The 27,510-nt window shown below is 45.8% G+C and overlaps 2 protein-coding genes across 4 annotated transcripts in view; both read left to right on the forward strand.

Moving 5' to 3' along the window:
* The window catches only part of ANKRD60 (ankyrin repeat domain 60), a 313,589-nt gene extending 295,683 nt beyond the window's left edge, over positions 1-17,906 (forward strand). For both annotated transcript variants that reach the window (XM_068264080.1, XM_068264079.1), the window contains 2 exons: positions 13,325-13,490; positions 16,744-17,906. In XM_068264080.1, the coding sequence (XP_068120181.1) occupies positions 13,325-13,490; positions 16,744-17,171 (594 nt within the window). In that variant the 3' untranslated portion in view covers positions 17,172-17,906. The remainder of the gene's footprint in view (positions 1-13,324; positions 13,491-16,743) is intronic.
* Positions 17,907-26,361: 8,455 nt separating this feature from the next.
* Positions 26,362-27,510, forward strand: part of LOC137541088 (7-methylguanosine phosphate-specific 5'-nucleotidase A-like) — a 34,291-nt gene continuing 33,142 nt past the window's right edge. For both annotated transcript variants that reach the window (XM_068262228.1, XM_068262227.1), the window contains exon 1: positions 26,362-26,631. Coding sequence is in view for 1 of the 2 variants with exons in the window: in XM_068262227.1 (XP_068118328.1) it covers positions 26,626-26,631 (6 nt within the window). In the remaining variant the exon portion in view is untranslated. The remainder of the gene's footprint in view (positions 26,632-27,510) is intronic.

Genomic DNA, 27,510 nt, shown 5'->3' on the forward strand with positions numbered 1-27,510 from the left:
AGAGTACTGTCAATGCTATTGGTTTATTGAATGGGAAGATTGGACATATCAGGTCCAATCTGAACAGATAACTTTTTAAAAGGACCCTGAGGTGTGAGACCTATGGAAGCTGCCATATTTCTTTACTTTTAAGCCTCATCTACACGGGTAGATGAGGCTGCGATCCGGCGGCTCGATTAGCCGTCGGATCGCCTCTTCCGCGTCCCCGCTTGCCGTGCGTGCGCCGCATTCGATTCCCTGCTCGTCCCCGCCAGCGCCGCTTATCTTCCGCTCGATTCCCTGCCATTGTCCCCTCGCGGGGAGCGAGCAGGGAATCGGCGGAAGCAAGATCCGTCCTGTCGGATCTTATCAATCGAGCCGCATCAGCGTCTCGATTGATAAGGAACATCGCGCCCGCATCTACGCGTGTAGATGCGGCTTCAAAGAGAACCCGAGCTGGGTTTGAACAATGTGATCTGCATAGTGAGGCTGGATCTGCCTATACAGCCCAGCCTCTGTTGGTATTTGGTATTCCAAACCCCCCTAAAGTCCCCCTGCACTCTGCAATCCCTGATAAATCACAGCTGTGCTGTCGACACACAGCGTGTCGCAGCGGCTGTGTTTTTCTCTATAGTGTCAGTATGCTGCTCTCCCCACCTCTTGCAGAACTCCGGTCCCCGCCTGCCTCCCTTCCCTCCTCGCTGATTGGAGGGAAGGGACGAGGGCAGGGACCGGAGCTCTGCAGGAGGCGGGGGAGCAGCCGAGACTGACACTATAAATGTAAACACAGCCAGCACAGCACGTGGCTGTGATTTATGTCTGATTGCAGAGTGCAGGGGGACCTTAGGGGGGTTTGGGAGACTAACAGAGGCTGGGCTGTATAGAGGCTGAATGTGATCTGTATTTAGATCACATTCTTCAAACACACCTCGGGTTTTCTTTAAATAATGCCAGTTGCCTATGGCTTAAAAAGAGTACCTAAATTATAAATTACAGTTTGCTTTAAACCTAATAAGTTTCCAAGATTAGACATATAAAATCACACATAATAAACTGTGATTTTCTCACCCCCAGGGTCCGTAATCCACATATTATTATTGTTTATAAAGCGCCAACGTATTCTGTAGCGCTGAACGAAGTAGGAAAAGAAACAAGGGTTCCATAATGATACAGACAATGATATACATCAAATATAGACAATGGTACAAAATACAGAACTGGTGGTTACAATGACAGATGTAACATGATGTATAACCGAGTACAAGCTATAAAATGAACAACAAATTCCAAGACACAAAACGGTGTGAGCGCCCTGCCCTTGCAAGCTTACAATTTAAAGGAATTGGAGGGGGGAGGGGAACAAGAGGTGGGTAAGTATGCAGTATACAAGAGGCGGTGCATGTTTAGGTTATTAAGGATTTAAATGAGACGCAAGGTCGAAGGGTGAATGGCCTAAGTTGGAGCATATGCTTGTCGGAAAATGTGAGTTTTGAGGGAGCATTTTAAGATTTCAAAGGTGGGAGAGTGACAGATGTGCTGTGGAAGGGCATTCCAGAGGAGGGATGAGGCACGTGAGAACTCTTGTATATGTGAATGCGATGAGGTAATTCTAGAGGAGGATAAAATAAGCTCATGTACAGATCTGAGATTACAGTTGGGTTGGTATCTGGAAACTAGTGAGATGTACAGGGGAGAGAGATAGTGGATGGTTTTGTAGGTCCTCTAGTTCATTGGTAACCAATGAAGAGCTTGACAGAGAGGAGCAGCAGAGGAAGACCGAGAAGAGAGATGAATGAGACGAGCAGCTGAGTTCAGTACAGATTGGAGGGGTGCCAGTTGGTTAGTTGGAAGTCCAGCAAGCAATAATATATTACAATAGTCCAAGCAAGATATAATAAGAGCATGTACTAACATGTTAGTTGTGTCCTGGGTGAGAAACGGTCGGATGTGTGCTATGTTTTTGAGCTGGAGATGACAGGAGCTGGTTAGGGAGTTAATGTGAGGAATAAATGAGAGAGAAGAATCAAATATTACCCCTAGATACCGTGCTGTGAGGACTGAAGTTATAGGGGTCAGTAGCGTAGCCAGAGCCGGGACAAAGTCCTTCAGCACCAAAGGCTGAGACACCAAAGTGCGCCCTTCCATCTCTCCCACCCCAGCCGTCATACACTGATTACTACTACAAGAGGCGCCCCAGGGCCCCCAACACCTTAATCTAGTTATCTGGCTTGCAGTCACTGCCATGTATACCCTTTTCTTATTTCTCTCTGATTCAAACACAAAAGGGGAATGATAGCTGAGTGAGTTGTGTGCCTCCTCCTACACTGCGCCCTGAGGCTGGAGCCTCTCCTGCCTCTGCCTCGTCCCAGCCCTGGGCGTAGCTAAGGAGCTGTGGGCTCCGATGCAAGTTTTACATTGGGGCCCCCCAAGCACTCTATACATAACAAATGATACGGCGCACCAAAACCTGCCAATGGCAACTACAGTGTCTGAGGTGCAAGAAGGGGATGGGGAGCAGTTTGTTAATGATTACCACTATTCAAAGTATCTATAGAAGTCATTATTATGAGCAATTTGATCCATGCAGGCAGAGAGCAGGAGAGGGAACCACACAATGCTGAGGGTGTACTTCAGCAAGGCTTCAGCTTCAGGAGAAATAAGGCAGTGCTACTACAGATATAAATGTGAGTCTGTTCTATACACTATTATGTACCAGATGTAAACTTTATACGTTCATCTAACTGTACACAGTGCATAGACTACATATATGTATTGCCACTCAAACCTTTTTTTTTTTTCCGGAGGTGCACTTTAAAGTAATAGAGGCAGAGGATCAGCAGGACAGCCAGGCAATGTGCATTACTTAAAAGGAAATAAATATGGCAGCCTCCATATCCCTCTTACCTCGGGTTCTCTTTAAAACATTCCCACAATTATTTGAATTACTTCTTGATTGTTTTAAAACCAGTAATTGCATTAAAATGTACACATGTGACATCAGCATAAGGCCTGGAACCCACTGCAGTGCTTTTTTGGGCGTTTAGAATCACCAGCGATTTCCCTAATCACTCTACCAATGTAAATAAATGTAAAAAATTCCACAGTAGCGATTACGTTTAGCAAAATCGCAATCGCAGGACAGGCAGCATTTTGGGAGAGTTTGCGCTCCAATGTAAAGTATTGAAGCAATGGTTAAAAGCTTCTGAATCACTACACATAGAGATTTGTATATGATTTTAAATTACTGCAAACTGTAACAAAAATGTAAATAATTAGAAAGGACCAATCGGAATTAAAAACCCTAATCACAAATCGTTGGCAAAAAGCTTACACTATTTTTAAAATCGCTACCAAAATCGCCGGAAATTGCTCATGAAATCGCTTACAAAATGCTAATTAAAACGCTAGCGGTTTGCGACTTGTATTGGGTTCCAGACCTTAGGCCTGGAACAAAGCGTTATCGTTAATTGCAATCGCTAGCGGTTTTAATGAGCATTTTGTAAGCGATTTTATGAGCGTTTTCTGGCGATTTTTGTAGCGATTTTAAAAAGTGTAAGCGTTTTGCCAGCAATTGTATAGCGATTTGCGATTAGCGGTTTTAATTCTGATTGGTCCTTTCAATTAATTTTTTTTTTTTACAGTGTGCAGTAATTTAAAAACACTAGCAAATTTGCAGTGTAGGTTTTGACAAGCGATTACGCCAGTGTTTATATACTTTACATTGCAGAAACGCTAACGCAAAATGCTAAAAAAGCTGCATGTCCTGTGTTTGCAATTTTGATAATCGCAATCGTTCCAGTGGAATTTGGCCCATCCATTAAAGAGATCCTTAAAGTGAACCTCCGGACTAAAAATCGACTCAGCAGCACTGAAAAGGCCTGGTGTTTCTTTAACAGTATCACAGGATCAGAACTTTGTTTCTCTTATCCAAGCCTCATTTTTAGCTGCACAGAAGAAAACTGCCCGGGCTTTTTTCCCCTGATGCTGTGCAAAGCATGATGGGATTTCTGATGTTGTTGCTCTCGTTCTGCTGTTTTGGTGCAAATTTTTTTTTTTTTACATTTTGAATTTGACATTTGAAGCCTAGTGTGTGCAGCTGGGAGGGGTAATCAGGACACAGGACAGTTGGAACTGTGTCTCCTGCTCCTTGTCACCTCCTTTCAACCAAAAAGATGGCTGCCCCCATGACAAAGATGGCAGCCCCCATGAATCACAAACATTTGCCTGTTCTTTTAAAATAGGGTGGGTAAAAAATTATATTGCCTATCTATTCTAATTAACATAACTAATGTAACTTAATGACAGTATGTTTGTTTAGGCTGAAGTTCCCCTTTAAGTAAAAAAAAAAAAAAAACTTTTACTCACCTGGGGCTTCCAATAGCCCCCTGCAGCTGTCTGGTGCCCTCGCCGTGTCCCTTCGATCCTCGTGTCCCTGCCGGCAGCCACTTCCGGTTTCACCGTCAGGAGCCGACAGGCTGGGAACGCGACTGATTCTTCACGTTCCCAGCCACAATATCGCCCTCTATGCTGCTATATGCTTCATGCTATAGCAGCATAGAGAGCGATATTGTGGCTGGGAACGCGAAGAGTCACTTGCGTTCCCAGCCTGGCGGCGGGGACAGGAGGATCAGAGGGACACGGCGAGGGCACCGGACAGCTGCAGGGGGCTATTAGAAGCCCCAGGTGAGTAAAAGTCTTTTTTTTTTTTTTACTTTAGGATCACTTTAACATTAGCTGAGCGTTTAGGGAAATCGCTAGCATTTTGAATCGCTCCCTAACTGCTCAAAAAATCGCTCTAGTGGGTTTCTGCCCTTAGACTTACTGAAAGGTGGGCCATGCAAGTTCAATTTTTGCTTTTTCTTTGATCAGAGAAATCTGATTGATTTTTCCGTTTGAATGTAAAAAATGAAATTATAACATACACTTATGATCAATTTGTCCAAAAATGTAAAACACAAAAACAAATAGAACATTCATTTTTTTTATCTTCCTATATCTATCTATCTATCTATCTATCTATCTATCTATATGTCTGTCTGTCTAATCCTCGGGATCAGTGAATAATGGCGCACAGTGCCGGATCAGTGAATAATGGCGCACAGTGCCTATGCATAGAAATGGCGCCGCATTAAAAAGATACGCTTATCGCTATTTATCGTTAGTACTGCATAATAATGGCGCACAGGGAAAAGAAGAAGAAAAACGGCACACAGTAGCGTTATTTATCAATAGTGGCACACACTAACTTTATTTATCAATAGTGGCACACACTAACGTTATTTATCAATAGTGACACACACTAACGTTATTTATCAATAGCGCCCTACATAAGCCAAACTGCAGAAGTTATTTAACTGCAAAACGATGAATGGATTTAATGTAACACTGTCAAGGTTAGGGTTAGGCACCACCAGGGGGGTCTTAGGGTTAGGCACCACCAGGGGGGTGGTTAGGGTTAGGCACCACCAGGGGGGTGGTTAGGGTTAGGCAGCACCAGGGGGGTGGTTAGGGTAGGCACCACTAGGGGGGTGGTTAGGGTTAGGCAACACTAGGGGGGTGGTTAGGGTTAGGCACCACCAGGGGGGTGGTTAGGGTTAGGCACCACCAGGGGGGTGGTTAGGGTTAGGCACCACCGGGGGGTTTAGGGGTTAGGGATAGGTACAGAGAGGGTTCTGTGTGTTAACGCTAAATAACAATAAGGCTTTAACGGTAAATAACAATAAGGCTTTAACGTTAAATAGCGATAAGCGGCAAACGGATTAGCGGCAACACTGTGCGCCATTATTCACAGGCGCCATTTTCAGATGGATGCCTAATCCTCACAGCATCATAGTGGAATAATGATGAGGCCCCTCTCTGTAAAACTGTCGGCAGTGACTGGCCATTCAGATCACTGCCGCCATAATCAGGGCCGGGCCGAGGCATAGGCTGGAGAGGCTCCAGCCTCAGGGCGCAGTGTAGGAGGGGGCGCACAATTCATTCAGCTGTCATTCCTAATTGTGTTTGAAGCAAAAAGAAATAAGAAAAGGGGATACATAGCTGTGACTGCAAGCCAGATAACTAGATATTAAGGTGTTGGGGAGGTTGGGGGCCCTGTTGCACCTCTTAGTCTAATAGCAATCAGTGTGTGACGGCTGGGGTGGCAGGGATGGAGGGGCGCACTTTGGTGTCTCAGCCTTGGGTGCTGGAGGACCTTGTCCTGCCTCTGGCCATAATCCACCTAAAAACCGACTCATTAAGCATCTCATGGCGGTAAATTTATCCTTAAAGAGTAACTGTTAGGCATAATATGTTAAATCTATTCTCTCTTTTAGCCTATTACATACACAAAAAGGATTGTAATAAGGCAATGCAAAAACTTAAAATCCTTCTTACTTTTTTTCCTGGGAGGTTTTTCTCTCCCCATGCCTGCAGGACGCAAGCCGCAGAACAGAAATGACAGGCAGGCTGATTGGCTGAAGCCTCTGTCAATCACCGCTCTGCTCTGCGATTGGCCGCCTGCTCTCCCCTTGTCTGCAGCGGTGTAGCCGCTGTAAGAGCGCACGGAGGGGGGCTAGAGGCTATCTCCTCTCACTGTCCTCTGCCCCCCTCCTCCAGTGTGATGTCCGCGCCCCCCTTCTGCCCTTCTGCCGCCCGCCGCCGCCGCATTATCCTTCTTCCCCGCACAGAACTTTGGGGAAGGATAAAGGCAGCGCACAGACTCCAGGAATAATGTTCCCAGGCGCTGCAGTTCCCCCCATACTCTCTGCACTGCCGCCGGTGGTAGTGCAGAGAGTATAGGGGGGAACTGCAGCGCTTGGATCTATTGTTAGGCGAGTCTTTGCCAGCTGCAGCTTTTCCTCCCCGCTGTGCTGGGGATAAGTGCGGGGAGGAGGGGGGTGCGGGGAGGGGGAAGAATATACCCGAAGGAATCAAGATGGCCCCTGCCATGAAAAGGATGACCCTTTATTTGTACTATCAAATTATATTGAAGGAAACCGAGGACAGTGCAATACATCAGTTATGTAAGTAGAGGAAGTATTTATCTACTTACATATGTGTTTACTTTGATGGGCATGTTTTTGCTAATAGTGCCTCTTTAAAGCGCCGCCAATCAGCTCCTCGTGGTGACTAATCAAATCACCGCCGACAGCGTCCGCTAAAAACTGCTCACTCACCACACAGGGCGTATGGTAAACCAATCACTGGGGCGCCTACAACGTCCACCAAAGCATGCCTTGTTCCAAGCGCCATCTAGTGGATAAAACAATTATGGCATCAAGCAAAACTAGTAACTGTTGAAATTGTGAGCAAAAATATAAAACAAATGCTCATACAATATACAGTAATCCTTATCTCAATCTCCAATTCCGCCATAGACCCTGCACACTTCATGCTGTTTTGTGAAGAAGGAATAAAGTATTGCTATTAAATGGTGCAGATCCTTTTGTGAAGAAACTATTTGAAATTCCTGTTGGCTCAAAGGGAGGGTTCCTGCACATTTACCATACCCATTATTGCTTAACCTTCTGTTATTACTCAGAGCAGGATCAGGCAATCTAGGCAGGCTCCTGGGGGATTAGTGGGTGTCAAGCATCCCACCTGCCACCTTCTCTGACCTCTTTGCTTCATCTGACCAAAAGGACCACAAGGGGCCCCCAAATTTACTACTTTGTCTCGGGTCCCCATTACATCTCAAAGGGGAACTTCAGCCTAAACAAACATACTGTCATTAAAGCAGGGCCCCCAACTGTCCTGTTTTCGTCGGGTCCCGATTTTGGGGGGCTGTCCCGCCCCCTGGTCCCGGCCGCTGGGGAGAGAGGGGGAAAAAGCTGATCGAGGCACCAGCCCGGTATGCGGCATGGATGGCCGCCGCCGCCATTGACCTTCTCCCTCCCACCCTCCTAATATGCCCCCCAGTGTCCCCTTCCCCCCTTCCCGGGATCCCATCTGGTCTTCTTGCTTCCTGTGACGTCACAGGAAGCGAGAAGACCAGATGAGATCCCGCTACGGCAGTGGTAAGAGTTACAGCCCGCTCCGCTGCCCATTTTACTCTGCAGGGGGAAGGGGGACACTGGGGGGCATATTAGGAGGGAGGGAGGAAGTTAATGGCGGCGGCGGCTATCCATGCCGCATACCGGGCTGGTGCCTCGATCGGATTTTTTCCCCCTCTCTCTCTGCCCACCCACGGCCACCCTCACCCCCATCCCCACTCACTGGCACCCTCACAGCGCCTCCCCACCCACTGGCACCCTCACAGCGCCTCCCCTTTGGGAGTAATTAAACACTAATTAATTGTTTAAAAAAAAAACTTGTTTGTGGGGTGGGCGTGACTAGGGGGTTGGGGGTGTGGCCATGGGTGTGGCCTAAGTGTCCCGTTTTGTGACATTCAAATGTTGGGAGGTATGTTAAAGGGACACTGTAGGGGGGTCGGGGGAAAATGAGCTGAACTTACCCGGGGCTTCTAATGGTCCCCCGCAGACATCCTGTGTTGGCGCAGCCACTCCCCGATGCTCCAGCCCCGCCTCCGGTTCACTTCTGGAATTTCTGACTTTAAAGTCAGAAAACCACTCCGCCTGCGTTGCCGTGTCCTCGATCCCGCTGATGGCACCAGGAGCATACTGCGCAGACACAGACCATACTGGGCTTCTGCTATACACTCCTGGTGACATCGGCGGGAGTGAGGACACGGCAATGCAGGTGCAGTGGCTTTCTGACTTTAAAGTCAGAAATTCCAGAAGTGAACTGGAGGCGGGGCCGGAGCATCGGTGAGTGGCTGCGCCAACACAGGATGTCTGCGGGGGACCATTAGAAGCCCCGGGTAAGTTCAGCTCATTTTCCCACGACCCCCCTACAGTATCCCTTTAAAGAGGAACTTCAGCCTAAACAAACATACTGTCATTAAGTTACATTAGTTATGTTAATTAAAATAGATAGGTAATATAATCTCTTACCCACCCTGTTTTAAAAGAAGAGACAAAAGTTTGTGATTTCATGGGGCAGCCATCTTTTTCATGGGGGCAGCCATCTTTTTGGTTGAAAGGAGGTGACAAGGAGCATGAGACACAGTTCCAACTGTCCCGCGATCGGCGGCTCACACGCTGTTCACGGAGAAAGCCTCCGTGAACTAGCATGGAAAGGTTTCCATGGGAAACCACTAACGACCTGCCGACGCCTATCGGCGTTAGGCGGTCGTTAAGTGGTTAATGGACATTCATCTGTAGATCAGACAATTATCTGCCGATCTGAAGATCCAACCTGGTGGATCTGATCTACAGATAATTGTCCGTTAAACAAGGTGTGTATGAGATCTGCAGATATCTGTGTAGAGTATGGCTCTCATACTACATGAAAGGGGGTAAAATTGGTCTGTGATCATTCATTTTCCAAAGACTTTTATCTGACATGTGTACCCACCTTTAATTTCAAAATTACTCCCCAAAATCGCTGATCATTTATACTTCCAAGCTGCAGCTGCTCAACCTGCACCAATACAATAGAGATGATGGGCAGATTCAACCAAGAGACAGATCTTTATCTAATCAAATCTGATTAGAGAGAGATCGGTCGGCTGCCATACTCCACAGGTTGATTCCCGATAAATTTCTTCATGAAATCGCTCGGAAATCAGCTGCGCCCGTTGCCTCGTCGCTGCCCCCCAATTTAAATGTACTCCTGTGTGTGCATTTATACATTACCTGTCCTGTGCCGCCCACCGCGTTGCGCCCATCTGTCTTTGGAAACCCCCGCAGATTATTGTAGGTAGGTAGCCAGGTCTAGGTGCCCCCAGTATACGCTAGAGAAGTACAGGTGTCCCCCAGGATAGGCTAGTTAGGTACAGGTGTCCCCCGGGATAGGTTAGATAGGTGCCCCCCAGTATAGGCTAGATAGGTGCCCCCCCCAGTATAGGCTAGGTAGGTGCCCCCGAGTATAGGCTAGATAGGTGCCCCCCAGAATAGGCTACATAGGTGCCCCCCCCCAGTATAGGCCAGGTAGGTGCCCCCCAGTATAGGCTAGATAGGTGCCCCCCCCCCAGTATAGGCTAGATAGGTGCCCCCCACTATAGGCTAGATAGGTGCCCCCCACTATAGGCTAGATAGGTGCCCCCCACTATAGGCTAGATAGGTGCCCCCCACTATAGGCTAGATAGGTGCCCCCACTATAGGCTAGATAGGTGTTCCCCAGTATAGGCTAGCTAGGTACAGGAGCCCCGCTGTAGAAGTTAGCTAGGTGCAGGGGCTCCTGTACATTATAGGCAGCATTAGTGATGTAAGGCATAGTGCCCCCCACCCCCGATCTCCCCTCTAATGTCCCCGGTGTAGCTGCTGCCTTGCTAGATACATACTGAGCATCGTTCCAGCGAGCTCCCCATCTGTCTTCTCAGTTCCGCATATCTTCCGGTATGCGGAGGATGTGTACTAAAGTCATGTGACGTCTGATGTCAGACGTCACATGACTTCAGGCCTTCCCATACCGGAAGATATGCGGAGCTGAGAAGACAGGCTGGGGCGCTCGCTGGAACGATGCTCAGTATGTATCTAGCAAGGCAGCAGCTGCATCGGGGACATTAGAGGGGGGATCGTGGGTTGGGGGGCACTATACCTTACATCACTAATGCTGCAGATAGTGTACAGCAGCCCCTGCACTAAGTTAACTTATACTGTGGGGCTGCTGTAGCTAGGGAAACCCCCTGAGCGGCATGCCTGACACTGTGTCGAGCTTACCGCTTTCAGCAAAAATTCCTTGCCCAACACAGTGTCGGGCATACCGCTCAGGAGGATAAACAAACAAATTTGCACCAACACAGGAGAATGAGAACAACAACAACATTAGAAATCCCTTCATGCTTTGCACAGCATCAGGGGAAAAATGCCCGGGCAGTTTCCTTCTGTGCAGCTAAAAATGAGGCTTGGGTAAGAAAAACAAAGTTCTGATCCTGTGAAACTGAGAAACACCAAGCCTTTTCAGTGCTGCTGAGTAGATTTCTAGTCTGGATGTTTACTTTAAGTCATATCTGCATACACAACATGATACATACATAGACATATGACTCTGGTAGGATCTGCCTTGGCCCAAGCTCCTTCTAACATGTGAATGTAGATAAGACATGAGACAGCAAATAGAGCAACAAGTGTTTATTAAAATAAGCTAAGACTATATAACTGTATACGCGTGTATATAATAAATATATTACACACACGTATACTGAAGCAAGGAGAGGTAAAAATAAAATGGAAGGTGTGACGCTTGACAGCCACTAGTCCCCCGGGAACCTGCCTAGGTAGCCTGATCCTGCTCTGAGTAATAACAGAAGGTTAAGCACTAATGGGTATGGTAAATGTGCAGGAACCCTCCCTTGGAGCCAACAGGAATTCAAATAGTTTCTTCACAAAAGGATCCACACGGATTAAAAATCAATACTTTATTCCTTCTTCATAAATACATAAAACAGCATGAAGTGTGCAGGGTGTATGACGGAATTGGAGATTGAGATAAGGATTTAGAGTGGCTGGATAGTGTAATGGTTAAGGGCTTCGCCTCTGACAAAGGAGACCCGGGTTTGAATCTTGGCTCTGCATGTTCAGTAAGCCAGCACCTATTCTGTAAAGAGTTCTTTGGACGAGACTCCCTAACCCTGCTACTGCCTACTGAGTGCGCTCTTGTGGCTGCCTCGCAAGCGCTTTGAGTCCGAGGAGAAAGGCGCTATACAAAAAATAGGAATTATTATTTATATATTCTTTGCATTTGTTTTATATTTTTGCTTGTGATTTCTCTTTTTTTCCACTAGGTGGTGCTAGTAATGTACATTTTATCAGAGACACCAGACCGACTTTGTAGGCGATTTGGTGTTTTGCCTGATGCCATCATTTATCTGTCCACTAGATTGGAACAAGGCTTTAGGTGGACGTTGTAGGCGCCCCAGTGATTGGTTTACCATCACTGGGACGTCATATGCCCTGCGTGAGTGAGCAGTTTTTGAGCGGACGCTGTCGGCGGTGATTTGATTGGTTGGTCACCGCAGGGAGCTCTGATTGGCGGCGCTTTGAAGATTGGTGGCTGTTTTTGCTGCGGAAAGGTACATAGTCGGCATGGTCACCTGGGTGCTGCTTTAACCATGGATATTATTTTGCAGATATGGTTCGCCACCGTGGGGCCTCAACATTATATTCCACTGTGATGTTGTAAGTTGGAGGCTTATTTACATAAGAGCCATTAACATTTACATATGAGTGGATATACTGTACATAAACATTGCTTATTCTATGGCAGCAATTATATAGTACGCGCTTGCCCTCTACTGGTGGTTTTTTGTTTGGCAGTAGAGGTCTGTTTCTGTTTTTCAGTTCCCCATCAGATCCACTCCTTGGGTAAACAAGGATGGGCATTTGATCATGAATTGGGCATTTAGTTAGATGACTGGAAGAAGAATCAAGAGATTTAAAATGCACTAGTCATAGACTCAGCACACTTCATTTTGTTTTATGTGTTTATGAAGATAGAATAAAATATTGCTTTTAAACGATGCCTTTTGTGAAGAAATGATCCTGCTCTGAATGTACCGGTATGTATCGTAGTCACTCTAGGGCCAGTTTTAGGGGAAGCCACTACACTTATCTGTATGTCACTTAACTGTCCCTCAGGTGGCCACAATCTAATCTCTACCTTATGGTGGCCACTCATGATCCAATCTTTTTAATCCAATCTTACCAAATCTATGTAGTAGAGGGGTAAATTAGTGAATATACTGAATGGTTACTTCAGACAAGTTACCTTATATTACATAGAAATTGTAAGATTGGGTGAAAAGGATTGGATCATTAGTGGCCCCCTTCATTCTTATCATATGTCTATGTATGTATCGTGTAGTGTGTGTAAGTATCCCATCATCTGTATAATTTTGGGATGTGGGAGGAAACCGGAGATCCCAGAGGAAATCCATGCAGACATGGGGAGAACATACAAACTCCATGCAGATAGTGATAGGACCCAGCGCTGCAAGGCAAGAGTGCTAACTTCTATCCCACCATGCTCCATGTTTAGTTTATACTGCCATTTGTTTATAAAGCCCGTGCAGCTATAGCCGTTCTATTTCATCCGAGACAACACAAATAAAAATGTGTATAGATCAGGCATGGGCAAACTTGGCAAACTTGGCCCTCCAGCTGTTAAGGACTACAAGTCCCACAATGCATTGCAGAAGTCTGACAGCCACAGTCATGACTCATAAAGGCGAATGCATTGTGGGACTATAGTTCCTTAACAGCTGCAGTTCCAAGTTTGCCCAGGCCTGGTATAGATAGTACGAAACCCATATGGAAGTATTTCATGTTTCATTGTTTCTATTTATACTTTTTTTTTTTTTTAGCTGAAAAGTTTAGGGGTCACTGCAGACTCCGGTTATAACACACAGAACTCCTTGAGGTTCAGTATGAAGCAGAGGAATGAGTGGGTGGCTTCAAGAGCCAGCGTGGCCCTTTACGTGGCTGCACATCGTGGTCACCTCAGTATGATACGCTTCCTTTTAAAGAATGGTAAGATGCTTTCAGCATTCAGCATTTTTTCCTGTCGTGGCTCAGGGCCAGGATCATTGATGTATGACAAGATGTCTACCTCAGTTGGTAACCCTTTGGGGACAACATAAGGGGAAGCTCTTCCCGTACCCCATGGCAATTAAATGACATTAAAGCTATGGCTATGCTACTACTGTTCATGGAGTGCTTTGGGTTTTTACTGTGCGGATCAGGTCAGTTCAGTGCAGGTGTATTGGGTGCCAGTGTTCAGTTACAGCATTACTTCTGGTAATGTGGTGGTGGTATGAGTACTTAGATTAGTAACCAGAGGTGTGGAGTTGGATGAAGCCAGGGTAAGGTGTCAATAAGTAGGAATAGTATTAGGGGAGAGGGTAAGGGATATTGGTAATAGAGATTCGGTTTAGGTGTCAGAAAAGGAGCTTTTTTATTTACGAGGGTATTAGGGTTAGGAAGGGGGTTTTCTGCAGTAATTAGGGGTTCTGGTGTTAGGTATCAGGAAGGGGGAAGTCATTTATCTCCTTGGCGGTAACCCCGAGTCAGACTTGGGGTGGAAAGAAAGAAGCCAAGAGCGGTAATCCCGAGCCTGACATGGAGTAGCTGCTGGAAGGTGTATGCAGAGCCTGCCTGCAGCGGGCGTTTCAACTCTTCAACTCACCTCCCCCTATATAAATACGCCAGCAGCCATTCTTCTTCCGGTCATTTTAGGCTCTGATCCCTTTGGAGAGATCGCCATTTGTCACATGACAACAGACGGTGATCTTACTATAGGGGTAGCGCACCACCCAATGGACGGAGGGAGAATTGCAGCGCTGGATGCAGTGGAGGTGAGTAAATGCTGGGCTGCCGCAGCTCTATCTAGCAGCATGATTTTTTTCCTGCTTTCAGGGTCTAAAAGCTTCAGAAAAAATTGCACCGCTTTTAGACTCTAAAATCTGGGTACCACTAGGGAGGTTAAAGCGACTCTGTATAAAAAAAAAGTTCCCCTGGGGGGTACTCACCTCGGGAGGGGGAAGCCTCAGAGTCCCAATGAGGCTTCCCCCTCCCCTGTAGCTGCAGGCAGTGCAGCGCTGGCTCCCCCAAAGTGTCCTGGAATCCTCCCTCAACAAGCATGACAAGCGCTGATAAGCGCTGATTTATTTACCTCTCCTGGCTCCAGTGTTTAATGAAGAGGGGAGGAGGCAAAACAGAAAGCAAACAAGCGACGGGCATTCTGTGGCATGGGAGACAAGAGAATGTGCTCGTTAGTCATTCATTGTGAGGGAAGCTGTACACACACTAGATTCTAAGCTAAGGCAGCCTTAAACGATCTGGGTAAGCAAAAAAAGAGAATAATCCCCAAAACCACCACCAAATACTATTCCATAGCTAAGTTGTGGTATGATTGTAAAGCATGTAGCCAAAATATCACCAAAGCCAACTCGATTAAATACCATATTGTACACGGTAATTCCAGTATGGAATATTGCTGTGGCCAAAATAGAAGCGGACTACAGCACAGTCCCCAGGATCCGGCACCGGCGGGGATCGCCTGATACCTGTGCTTGCTGGTTACTTGAGCAATCGACTGAAATAGCGCAAACTTCCTCCCTTAAAGAGAACCCGAGATGGGATTTAATAATGTTAGTAGGGCACAGAGTCTGGTTGTGCACACTATCACCAGTCTCTGTTGCCCTATTGTGTGCCCAGGGCCGGCGCTACCATAGAGGTAGAGGAGGCAGCTGCCCCAGGCCCCAGAGCTTGTAGGGGCCCCCAGTGGCTACAAGAGGAAAAAAAAATTCAAATCGGCCTTATAGTTTTTGAGAAAATCGATTTTAAAGTTTCAAAGGGAAAAAAATACACATTTAAAAATCTGCCGACTTTAATGGTTGATAGCAAATCCACCTTAAATGCTAGAAACCCTAAATTTGCAGGATATGTTAAGGAGATCATTAGGAATAAGAGGAAAAAACAATTTTTCAAAAAGACTGTATAGTTTTTGAGAAAATCGATTTTAAAGTTTTGAAGGAAAAAAGTATACTATTAAATGCGGTAAATGTCACTTTTAGTAGCAAACCTAACGGTAGTGTAATTTTACATGCATCAAACGAAAGCGCAATAAATTTCCTGACAGGGTTTCCAGGGGGTCCATACGCAGCCGCAGCGCTTTGGCCAGGGCCGCAATATGGCTGTATGAAGATCCCTGGCATTTTTTTCTATTTTTCCAATTTTTTTTTATGTTTAGAGTGTGGGAATTTAAAAAAAAAAAATTATGTGGGGTCCCCCCTCCTGAAACTTTTTAACCCCTTGTCCCCCATGCAGGCTGGGATAGCCAGAATGTGGAGCTCCGACCGATTGGGACTTCACACCCTGACTATACTAGCTGCAAAAAAGGTCCCCTAATGCCGATTTTTGTTCCGGGGTATATGTTGTGGGGGGCCCGTCAGGTTTATTTTGCCCTGGGGCCCCATTGTTGCTTAAACTGGCCCTGTGTGTGCCCCCAGGACCCCCCTGCGCTCTGCTGTCCCCTGTAACAAAAACCGCCGTGCTAGTGACACACAGCGTGTCGCCCGCAGGCTGTTTACCTATGTGGTGCCTGTCACCACCACTCCCCCGCCTCCTCTATATCGGCGCTTCCTGATTGGAGAGAAGGGACGCGGGCAGGGTGCGCCAATATAGAGGAGGCGGGGGAGCGGTGGTGACAGGCACCACATAGGTAAACAGCCTGCTGGCGACACGCTGTGTGTCACTAGCACGGCGGTTTTTGTTACAGGGGACAGCAGAGCGTAGGGGGGTCCTGGGGGCACACCGTAAGGCAACAGATAGTGTGGTGATAGTATGCACAACCAGACTCTGTGCCCAACTAACATTATTAAATCCCACCTCGGGTTCTCTTTAAATACTTACCGAGCCTGAAGTGATGTGTAGCAGCCTTCCTGTACCTCCTCGCGTGCTCCGAGCAGCTCTCTGGCTTCCCCAGTGCATGGAAGGCGGAGTGTCAGCTGACCTTCATTGGGTCAGGTGACATGCCACCTTCCCTACATGGACGCCAGAAGCCGCTAGGAGCCCGCGAGGAGGTACAGGAAGGCTGCTACACATCACTGGAGGCTCAGTAAGTATTTGACTACCCGCCAGCCCCCACAAAGAGGTTCCAGTGATCCCTGAGGCATGCTGGTTAGTAGAGATTTCCGGTTGGCTGAATTACAGATATCAGAGACTCTGCTGTATTATGGTTCTTATTTGGAATATACATTAACACCTTTTTTTTTCAATTTAGGAGCCAATGTATTGGCAAAGACTCGACTGGGCAACAGCCCTCTTCATGTGGCATCCGCTATGGGCAAGTGTGACTGTGTGGATGAGCTGTTAGCCAATGGAGCACAAACACAAGACACTAATGTAAATGGGCACAATGCCCTGAGTCTGGCACGGCTATGGGGGCAGAAGAAGGCTGAGCGCCATCTCTTCCAGTTCCAGTGGCGGGAACGGGCCGCCTCTGTGTCGGTCAGCGCTCACCTAGACCCTTCAGAACTTTTTGCGCATCAGAAGTTTGACTCAAAGCTGAAAACCTGGAGGAGTGGCTCTCACGCCAAACGTTACATGGCCAATCTGGTCCAGTATAAAGAATTTGTAGGATCGGGTTTAGGTGCCCCAAAGAAAACTACCGCTGCAGCCACTGCCAAATCTCAAGAATCCGAGAGATAAAAAGTGTAATTTTTGTTTTCAGATGACGGGGTTTGCGCAAAACTGCCACTACTTGTGAGCTAATGAAAAAATGTAAACACCACCATAATACTTGCCACCATGGATGAGAAAACATAAACTGATTTGTATACTGTATATAGAAAAGACATCCATATTGGTAAAGAATCATAAAAAATCTAATATATAATTTTTTGGGATTTCAATAAAGATTTTGTTCCTATTGGCTAGCGTTCGTTTTTTTTTTTTTTTTTTTTAATTACCTCCCAATATAGATGTATTTTCTATATACATAATCGGGTTTGCACAAAAGTCACACATGCTGTGGCCTCAGATGACAGCACCTTAGCCACTGCATGATATGCAGTTTCACTGAACCTTAAAGTGGACCTGAACTCTTGCACAGGACAGAGGGAAAACATAGAGAAATTCATCCTGTATGTATTTAGAAATTTAGTCTATCGAATTCCCCCACACTGTAATTTGATCTCTCAGCTGTGTCACCTGGCTGCCATGGCAGAGCAGCTAACTGGTAAACACAGGATGCGAACTGTATGTCTGATTCCATGAAAGCAGGAAATAGACACACTGCTTATCTTTTAGAGCAGAGAGGAAGTTTTGAGTTCAGGTCCCCTTTAAATATACCTTTACTGTATGTCCATAACCAGAATACACTCTAAAAAAGGAAATGTAACAAATAATAAACAGATCTCAAATGAAATCTGCAAATTATAAAAATGTAGTTTTACTCCACTTTCTTGAAAAACACCCATATGTACCTGATTGGAAATATTTCAGCAGACATTATATTACAGCAGGGTGCATCTCTGCATTATATCTGCAGGGCAGCACAGATGCGCTGGGTATGTTTGCACATGCATTGTGAATACAACCTTGATATTCTGATATCCCTCTAGATATGAATACTCTCTTCTGCCTCGTTCACATCAGGGCCGTTTCTGTGCGCTTTTTACAGCACACTGCCCTGTGCGATCAGCAAGGTATTTATTTTCCCATGTAACTAAATGTAGCTGGTTCACATCTATGCGCTGCGCTGAGCAGCGTTACAGAAACGTAGGGTTGCATTCATTTCTGTGCGTTGAGCTGGAAAGCGCACATCAATGCAAGGGAATGGATGCGCTTTTTTAGCGCATAGAAGCGCATAGAAGCGCATGCGTTTTTTACCAATACTTGGAGAAAAAATACATTTACATACAAAAACAAAGTTTTATTGACAACTGCTGCTGGTACAACAAGCAAAACGTGCTTTAAAGAAGCACAGCGCAACGCACAGAAACGCGCACTAAAGCGCGCACAAGCGCATGCGTTTTTTACCACGCGCTTTCACACGTTTTTCAGCGCAGCAGATGTGAACGAGGCACTGCAGACAAATTATGGATAGTTAGTTGGGGGTGCAAAAATAAACTAGAGTTGTTCCACTCATTATACAGTTACCTTAAATGTGGCCATGTCTGCAAGTAAGCATGATTTAACTTGTCTAGAATATCAAAGGTGGCTGCAAACTAAGCTGAAAAGGTCATATTAGTAGTGCTTTGACTGAAGTCTGCAGCTTTGGTATTGAGTTACCAGGTTCCTGCACTGATTCGACCAAGCGAAAGGTTGAGCGGATCTTACTTTAAAACTTGTGTGACCATACTGGACATGCACTGCATTGTGACCAGACAGGACAGGGGCCACACTGTGACCAGACAGGACAGGAGCCACGCTGTGACCAGAGAGGACAGGAGCCACACTGTGACCAGACAGGACAGGGGCCACACTGTGACCATACAGGACAGGGGCCACACTGTCATGGGAGGACTGGCCAGGGGGGAAGGGGGGCCCCCAGGCTGCCTCTCACTTAATGATTTAGGGCTGGTACAGTGCCTGGCGCTTTCATGTTTTTGTATAAGGCAATGTGAACCATTGGGCTGGATGAGGGAAATAAAAGCCCAATTACAGAGCAATTAGAGGGCGGGCAAGCTGGTAAATATACACAGCATGATGCAGAGCAGAGGCTTGCCTGCAGGGTCCATGGGGAAAAAAAATCTGTCTAGTCTCTCACCATTGTTAAAATGACTGCATGTGCACAGCTACATAGGGTATTGTCTAGGTTGAAAAGTTTTTAACAGTCACTAGACTCCAGAAGGGCTGCTTGCAGGTGAATTCTGATGATAAATTCTGAACGCGACGGAAACCCCGGCCGTTGTAACTGAAAATGTATTATGTACCCCCCGGTGCCAGTGCATTATACTTTACCTTTCATGCTGTCCCTCAAGTGTTCTTACTGTATTTCCCATGTGACTACTGGCATATAGCACGAGGGGCACGTGTGTGATGTCATTTGGGCCTGGGCTGCCATGATAACGGGCCTCTAGTTTGTGTTTTCCCTCCAGGCCAAAAGGTCCCAGTCCTCCCCTGCACACTGTGACCAGACAGGACAGGGGCCACATTGACCAGACAGGACAGGGGCCACACTGTGACCAGACAGGACAGGAGCCACGCTGTGACCAGGGAGGACAGGAGCAACGCTGTGACCAGAGAGGACAGGAGCCACACTGTGACCAGACAGGACAGGGGCCACACTGTGACCAGACAGGACAGGGGCCACATTGACCAGACAGGACAGGGGCCACACTGTGACCAGACAGGACAGGGGCCACACTGTGACCAGATAGGACAGGGGCCACACTGTGACAAGACGAGACAGGGGCCACACTGTGACCAGACGGGACAGGGGCCACACTGTGACCAGACAGGACAGGGGCCACACTGTGACCAGATAGGACAGGGGCCACACTGTGACAAGACGAGACAGGGGCCACACTGTGACCAGACGGGACAGGGGCCCCACTGTGACCAGACGGGACAGGGGCCCCACTGTGACCAGACGGGACAGGGCCCCCACTGTGACCAGACGGGACAGGGGCCCCACTGTGACCAGACGGGACAGGGGCCCCACTGTGACCAGACGGGACAGGGGCCACACTGTGACCAGACAGGACAGGGTCCACACTGTGACCAGACGGTACAGGGGCCCTACTGTGACCAGACACAACAGAGGCCACACCGTGACAGGACAGGGGCCACAATGTGACCAGACAGGACAGGGGCCACACTGTGACCGGACAGGGGCCACACTGTGACCGGACAGGGGCCACACTGTGACCAGACAGGATAGGAGCCACACTGTGACCAGACAGGACAGGGGCCACACTATGACCAGACAGGACAGGAGCCACACTGTGACCAGGCAGGACAGGGGCCACACTGTGACAAGACAGGACAGGGGCCACACTGTGACCAGACAGGACAGGGGACACACTGTGACCAGACAGGACAGGGGCCACACTGACCAGACAGGACAGGGGCCACACTATGACCCCTGACTTAACAATGGCTTCATGGTGACCAGACAGGACAGGAGCCACGGGGTGACCATACTTTACAGGGGGTGAACTGTGACCAATGACTGAACAGATTTGAGCAGGTGACAGGAGGTGGCAATAGCAGATCACAGGATGCCTGTCAGAGCAGAAAGCACGCTAGAGCTCTGGATCCAGTCCTGAACCTCCACGAGGCCACACTTTCTCTACTCCACTATTTTATTTAACTTAATTTGTTGTGTGTGTCCAAATTGGGTATAACCTCTCCACATTCTGTTGGAAATGAAGAAAATTTGGCACTAGTCTTGTTTAGGGGACCCAGTGGGAATCCTCATAGACCAGCGCTGCACACTCACTTTACAGACAAATTACAGAGCTTTGGCACCATTAAATGCCCGGGCAACCTGTGAGCTGGCGAGGGTCCTGGCATGCAATCTTCACTATCCAAGTGTACATAGAGTTAAGGGGCTCATACACTGGTCGATTTCAGCCATCGATCAATTCTATTGAATCAGCCGATCGATTGATTTGCAGCCGATTTCGATGGATTTGATCTATCTGACAGGATGGAAAATCTAGGCTGATCTGCTGCTGGCAGCAGATCGATGGCCCATAGAGTTGCATTGGATCTAATGGTCCAATAATGCATTTAGATCGATTTTCAATAGATTTCCAATAGATTTCATTCTGAAATCTACAGGCACCTGACAGAAATCTATCTGATGGTCGAATCTGCTGTAAATCTATGGGCCTGATTCACAAAGCGGTGCCAACAGTTAGCACGCTAGTGAAAAGCCCTTTATCACGCCTAAACTCAGTTTAGGCATGATAAGTTTAGGCGTGATAAGTTTAAGCACCAACTGGGTTAGCACCGCAGTGCACAGCTGATCAAAAGTTTTACGCTAGCAAAGTCTGGTGCACTTCGCATAGAGTTTAATGGCGCTGCTTTGCATGCGGGACTTTGCGCGCGATCTAAACTTATCATGCCTAAACTTATCACGCCTAAACTGGCTTTTCACCAGCGTGGTGCAATGGTTATCACGCCTAAAGTGTCTAACTGGGTTAGCACCGCTTTGTGAATCGAGCCCTATAAGTGTATGGCCACCAAAGTGTCCCAGGGTAAAAATACTAAGGAAAAAAGAGTTTGTTTTCTTAAAACAGAAAGAATTTGCGATAATTCAGGTTGGAGTGAGTTCCGAGATGTCTCCCAGTGCACCACTGCTGAATATATGCAAATTAACCATGACTTATTGACCTTGTCCTACCTCTTCCTTGTCCTCCTTTATTGCTGTAATAAGCTTATCAGTGAATTCCTTACAAGGTACAGACAAGACAGACACTGTCACTTCCATGTCTAAAAATTAACTCTTTCAGGCAGCAAAATAAAACAAATAGCAGAGCCTGGTTATTAATGTTTTGCATTGTACATACACATGTTCATCTCATCATGTCATATATCGCCTCAGGTACACTTTAAAATCAATAAATAAAAAAATTAAAAAATTGAATTTTATCCTATATCACCACTGTGAAGTGCTTACACAAGTTCTGGCACAGGTTTTGTTTTTGTTTTGTTTTTTTGTTTTGTTTTTTCAAATTACAGGTAATTGAATTTTATCCTATATCACCACTGGGTAGAGTGTTTGTACAAGTTCTGAGGAAAAGTTTTTTTTTTTCTCACTCATCAAGAAATCCTCCAATAAGGAAGCAGAAACTAAGCAGAGCGCTTGGTAAGGTGGCAGCCGCAGAGGGAACTCTGGCATTCTGGTGCCCCATATTCGCTAAGTATCGGGTTTTTTCATTTTTTACTTTACAGATTTTGTTAGGGAACTTACTTGGCAACAGGATTATGTACATTTTAAACTGAACCTGAACTGAATAAAATTATTTAAAATAAACACACGACGTAGCTGCAAATGAATATTACATACTTACCTCACCGTCAGTTCCTCTCAGAAGCTCACCATTTTTTTCTTACAACGATTCCTTCGAGTTCTAACAAGAGTTTGTAAACCCTCATACTACATGTAAGTGGAAAAATTGGTCACTGATTGGCACACAAATTAATCCCCTCCCCCCTTCCTGCCCACCAACAGAGCTTTATGTTAGTGGGCTCTGATCGCTGCTGCAGGCAGTGTTTTGTTTTAATTAATTTATTTGTATCTTTATTTTAATTAAAAATGCATATTTTGTATTTATTCTCCCCCCCCCCCCCCCCCCCCCGCCAGCCAGTGACAGCGATCGGCTGTCATAGGCATCAGTCAGATTGCTCTTAAAGGGGAACTTCGGCCCAAACAAACATACTGTCATCAAGTTACATTTGTTATGTTAATTAGAATAGATAGGTAATATAATCTCTTACCCACCCTGTTTTAAAAGAACAGGCAAATGTTTGTGATTCATGGGGGCTGCCATCTTTGTCATGGGGGCAGCCATCTTTTTGGTTGAAAGGAGGTGACAATGAGCAGGAGACACAGTTCCAACTATCCTGTGTCCTGATAACCCCTCCCAGCTGCATGCGATAGGCTTCAAATGTCAAATTCAATATGTAAAAAAAAAAAATTGCACCAAAACAGCAGCAAGAGAACAACAAAATCAGAAATCCCATCATGCTTTGCACAGCATCAGGGGAAAAAAGCCCGGGCAGTTTTCTTCTGTGCAGCTAAAAATGAGGTTTGTATAAGAGAAACAAAGTTCGGATGCTGTGAAACTGTTAAAGAAACACAAAGCCTTTTCAGTGCTGCTGAGTCGATTTTTAGTCCGGATGTTCACTTTAAGCCTCCCCAGGAGACAGCCAAGTGACACGACTGTCCCCAGTACAGCGCTGCCATAGATCGCAGCACTGTACAATGTAAATAGACGGATTCACCGTCTAACAGTCTCCTGGGAGGCTGATAACGGAGCGGAGCTCCATCATTCAAGTGGAGATGCGTACACATCGGCGCGCACAATCTGCAAAGCCCTGCCCCAGGACTTGATGCTTTTCGGCGAGTGTAGATTAGTGCTGTTATATAAGGCAGGGGTCACACTTGGGAGAATCTGCAGCGTTTTGCTGCAGTTCAAAAATGTAAAAACTGAAGTTATAATTGTCTATAGTGTTGCTGCATTTTTAGAAGGTATCTGCAATTCTGCATAGCGATAAAAAAAAGGTACTAATAGCTGCTGTATAAAAAAAAACAAAAAAAAACCTAATTTGTTAAAACGCACCGAAAAACACACAACATGGGTAATAGTCTGCGGTTCCCGCACGCACAAGTGTGGTCCCTTCCTCACGCAATAAAAAATTCCAGTTTTACTTTTAGGCCTCGTTCCCATTAGGCAACACATATGGCCATGCGTTCAGGACGCAAGCGCACGCCATCCGCATTGCCGTGCGTTGTGCTGCTGATCCCATTCATTATTGTGAATGGGATCAGCAATGCACTTTGCCAAAAATGCATGCGGCAGTGCGATAGCATAGTCTGAATGTCAGAAGTGCTCTCTATGCACTTCTTCTGATGTTCTTGCTGATCGCACACCATACGCGCTGCCGAAGTGCGCATGGAAGCGTGTATAGTGTGAATGAGGCCTTAGTATGCAGTCAGCTAAGAATTTTCAAGACTGACAGAAAACTCAAATTGCTCTTCACAAACATAGCAGCAATAGTGCCTTTCTGAAAATGAGTTACACAGGACAGGGGACTCAACATCAACATCTGTGTGCACTTTTAAAGAAAACCTGAACTGAAAATTAAAAGACAAAATAAACGGACACCGGTCATACTTACCTTCCATGTAGTCTACTCCTCAATCTCTTCCTCCTCTCCTGTGTCCTGTTTCTCCACTGTAATCAAGGGATTTCTCCGTCCTCCATTTTGAAAATGGCCATTACTCCATAACAGCTTCCTGGTCAGCTCACTGTTAAACTGTAACATCGCCCACTTGAGCCAAAGGGAAACCTGGACGTTACCTAGCACATCAGTTGTCCTCTCAACTATTACTGACAGCAACTGACATATAACTGACAGTAACTGCATACCTCCCAACTTTTTGAGATGAGAAAAAGGGACACTTAAGCCATGCCCCTGCCACACCCCTGGCCACGCCCCCAGTCACGCATACCATAAAGATTTGTTTTATAATTTAGACCACACTGGTCCTTTCTATCCTGGTTGATTTTCCTTCATAGTAACATTTTAAAATGAGTAATATATCAATTTAAAGGATGGGAATAAAGTTTAGAGTCAATCAAACACATTTTTTAGTAAAGAAATATATATATTTATATAGAAAGGGGGACAAAGTTCTGAAAGAGGGACAAATGAGGGGGAAAGAGGGACAGAGGGACAGGGCTCCCAAAGAGGGACTGTCCCTCCGAAAGAGGGACAGTTGGGAGCTATGAGTAACTGATATATTTTAGTTCTGACAAAATGTTGTCAGAACTGGAAGGGATTATTGTCAGAAGAAAATAGTGAGCTTCTGAGAGGAACTGATGGCAAGGTAACTATATAATGTTCATTTGAAGTTACCTCATGTGTTTATTTTAAATAATTTTACTCAGTTCAGGTTCCCTTTAAGGTTGGAACCCACTTTTAAATTCCGTCAGCGCTGTGTGCAGCAATTCCTAGGGCAATTGCGATTGTGTTTTACACCATTTTGAAGTGCTGTACAGTAAACTGTACAGTGCTGCCGATTAGTGTTTGTTTTCTTCGTTTTAGTTCCGTCCGGGTTCCCCACCCTTTAGAGCTGGTTCACACTGCAAGAGCTTTTTCTAAGCGCTTGTGATTTTGAAAGCTCTTGCTAATGTAATGCTATGAGTTTGTTCTCACTTGAGCAATGTGATTTTGTAAACATCATCCATAGCATTGCATTGGCAAGAGCTTACAAGCTCTTGCAGTGTGAACAAGGCCCTAGATACATCAGTAAAGCAGTTTCTGGAATTAGCAATCCAAAAACGCTGCCAAAATCGCCCTAGCAGGTCCCATTCCTTGGGGAGTTTTGTGATTCGATTCCAAACACTTGAGAATTGCATAAAGTTATGGACGCTACAAACTGAAGGATTTTTTCAATTGCAAATTCCGGTCCTACTGCATTTTTCTTTCATTGAGCTACAATACAAAGTCTAGGCACACAGGTTTATCGTTTAGCAATTGTGATGTATTGCGATTATTTTATTTTTTTTTTTTACAATCAAACTTATGCAATCCAAAATATATTTCTTCCCGTTTTACTTTTTGTTATCCTGTAGCAAATCCCAATCTCGCCATACCTCGCGGTATCACACGAAAATCACAGCAGTATCGTGGTAGTGGAAATAGAGAGAGAAACTATCGCATTGTTGAACAATTGCGTTTCTCAGTGGAAAAGGGTCCTTTTTGGCAACAAACTGAGTCTTGTCACCCAGCTTTTGTTAGGAGCAGCATGGAAGGCTATTTTTTATATGCACATAATAACAAATGTTTGCAATTAATCAGTGGAAAGCAGCATATAGAATTAGATTTTTAACTTTTGGATTGCCTGGTTAGCATCCTTATTTGTTGACCATGTGAAAATAGAGAATTGATTTTTGATTTTATGCCTAACAGTTACTCTTAAAAAAAGTGAAAATTCCTAATAAACGAATTACCATAATTACAAGTAGAGTTCTGGAAAAACAAGAGTATGGAAACAAAAATAAAAAAATTGTTTCATATTCACACTATATTTGGAGAAAATAAATTCATATGTTTTTCCCACCAACAAAATGGCGCCATCCTGTCCTGGCGACACAATGCAATATGAATGGGGATTGGCTGAGAAGCTACAAACTTGTTAGGCCGTGACCCGGAAGTGCTTATTCTGCACCGGATGAGTCATTTTCCCGGTAGCTGTGCATATACGTATATGGGACGGGAGAGTGTATGCCACCTGTCAGTGAGCAGCCATACACACGCCTGGCCACTAGAGGGAGCTGGGGGCATTCTGCAGCAGCATGGTCATCATATGGACAGGGCAGATCATACAGTAAGGTTTCTGCACTGATAGCAGCAACCTGGAAGTACTGTATACAAAGTATCTGATTCATCATCACCCGCAGCTGCAGAGCTAGGAAGGATGATTGTGAGTATATGCTGTTTAGCCTGTAATAGCTCAGATCTGAAGATCTGCACATCTCTCTAATGATCAGTCTGGGGTGTGACCCTGATCAGTTATATTGGTGAGGTCCATCAAAGATCTGACTACCTGCTGCAGGCTTCCAGATATGGACTCATTCATTAGGAACACAAGATTATGTGAAGGCATTTTGGCTGCAATAGTGGCTGATTGTGTCACCGTACTGAAAATGAATAATAACTTATTTTTGTACAATATTTATACATGATTTAGCCAGTGTGTGCCCATTAAAAAATCTTTCCTCTCCCTCATTTACATTCTGAAATGTTTCATGGGAGGTAACATCCTTAGTGCTGTTAGGTGCAGCTCTGTGGAATTATTGTTTAGTATTTATATAGCGCTGATATCTTCTGCAACGCGTTACAGAGTATACTGTGTATATTTGTCACTTACTGTCCTTCAGAGGGGCTTACAATCTAATCTCTACCACAGTCATACGTCTATGTATGTATTATTTTGTGTATGTATTGTATTCTGGGGCCATTTTTATGGGGAAGCCGATTAACTTATCTGTATGTTTTTGGGATGTGTGAGAAAACCAGAGTGCCCGGAGGAAACCCACACAGACACGGGGAGAACATACAAACTCTGTGCAGATAGTGCCCTGGCTGGGATTTGAACTGGGGTCCCAGTGCGGTGACCACTACGCCACCGTGCTGCCCGTTTGTATACTGCATGTTCCAAATCCAGTAGAAAATATCTGGCCTCCCTGAACACTGTGGGAGGAGAATTCTGCTTAGCTAAACAGCCTAGGCTGTGACATCACTGGGAGGGTGGGGTTACAGGCCAATAAACAGCAATACTGTATAAAGATATAGGAAGTGT

The sequence above is a fragment of the Hyperolius riggenbachi genome, chromosome 12 (genome assembly GCF_040937935.1).
Source record: "Hyperolius riggenbachi isolate aHypRig1 chromosome 12, aHypRig1.pri, whole genome shotgun sequence".
Taxonomy (NCBI): Eukaryota; Metazoa; Chordata; class Amphibia; order Anura; family Hyperoliidae; genus Hyperolius; species Hyperolius riggenbachi.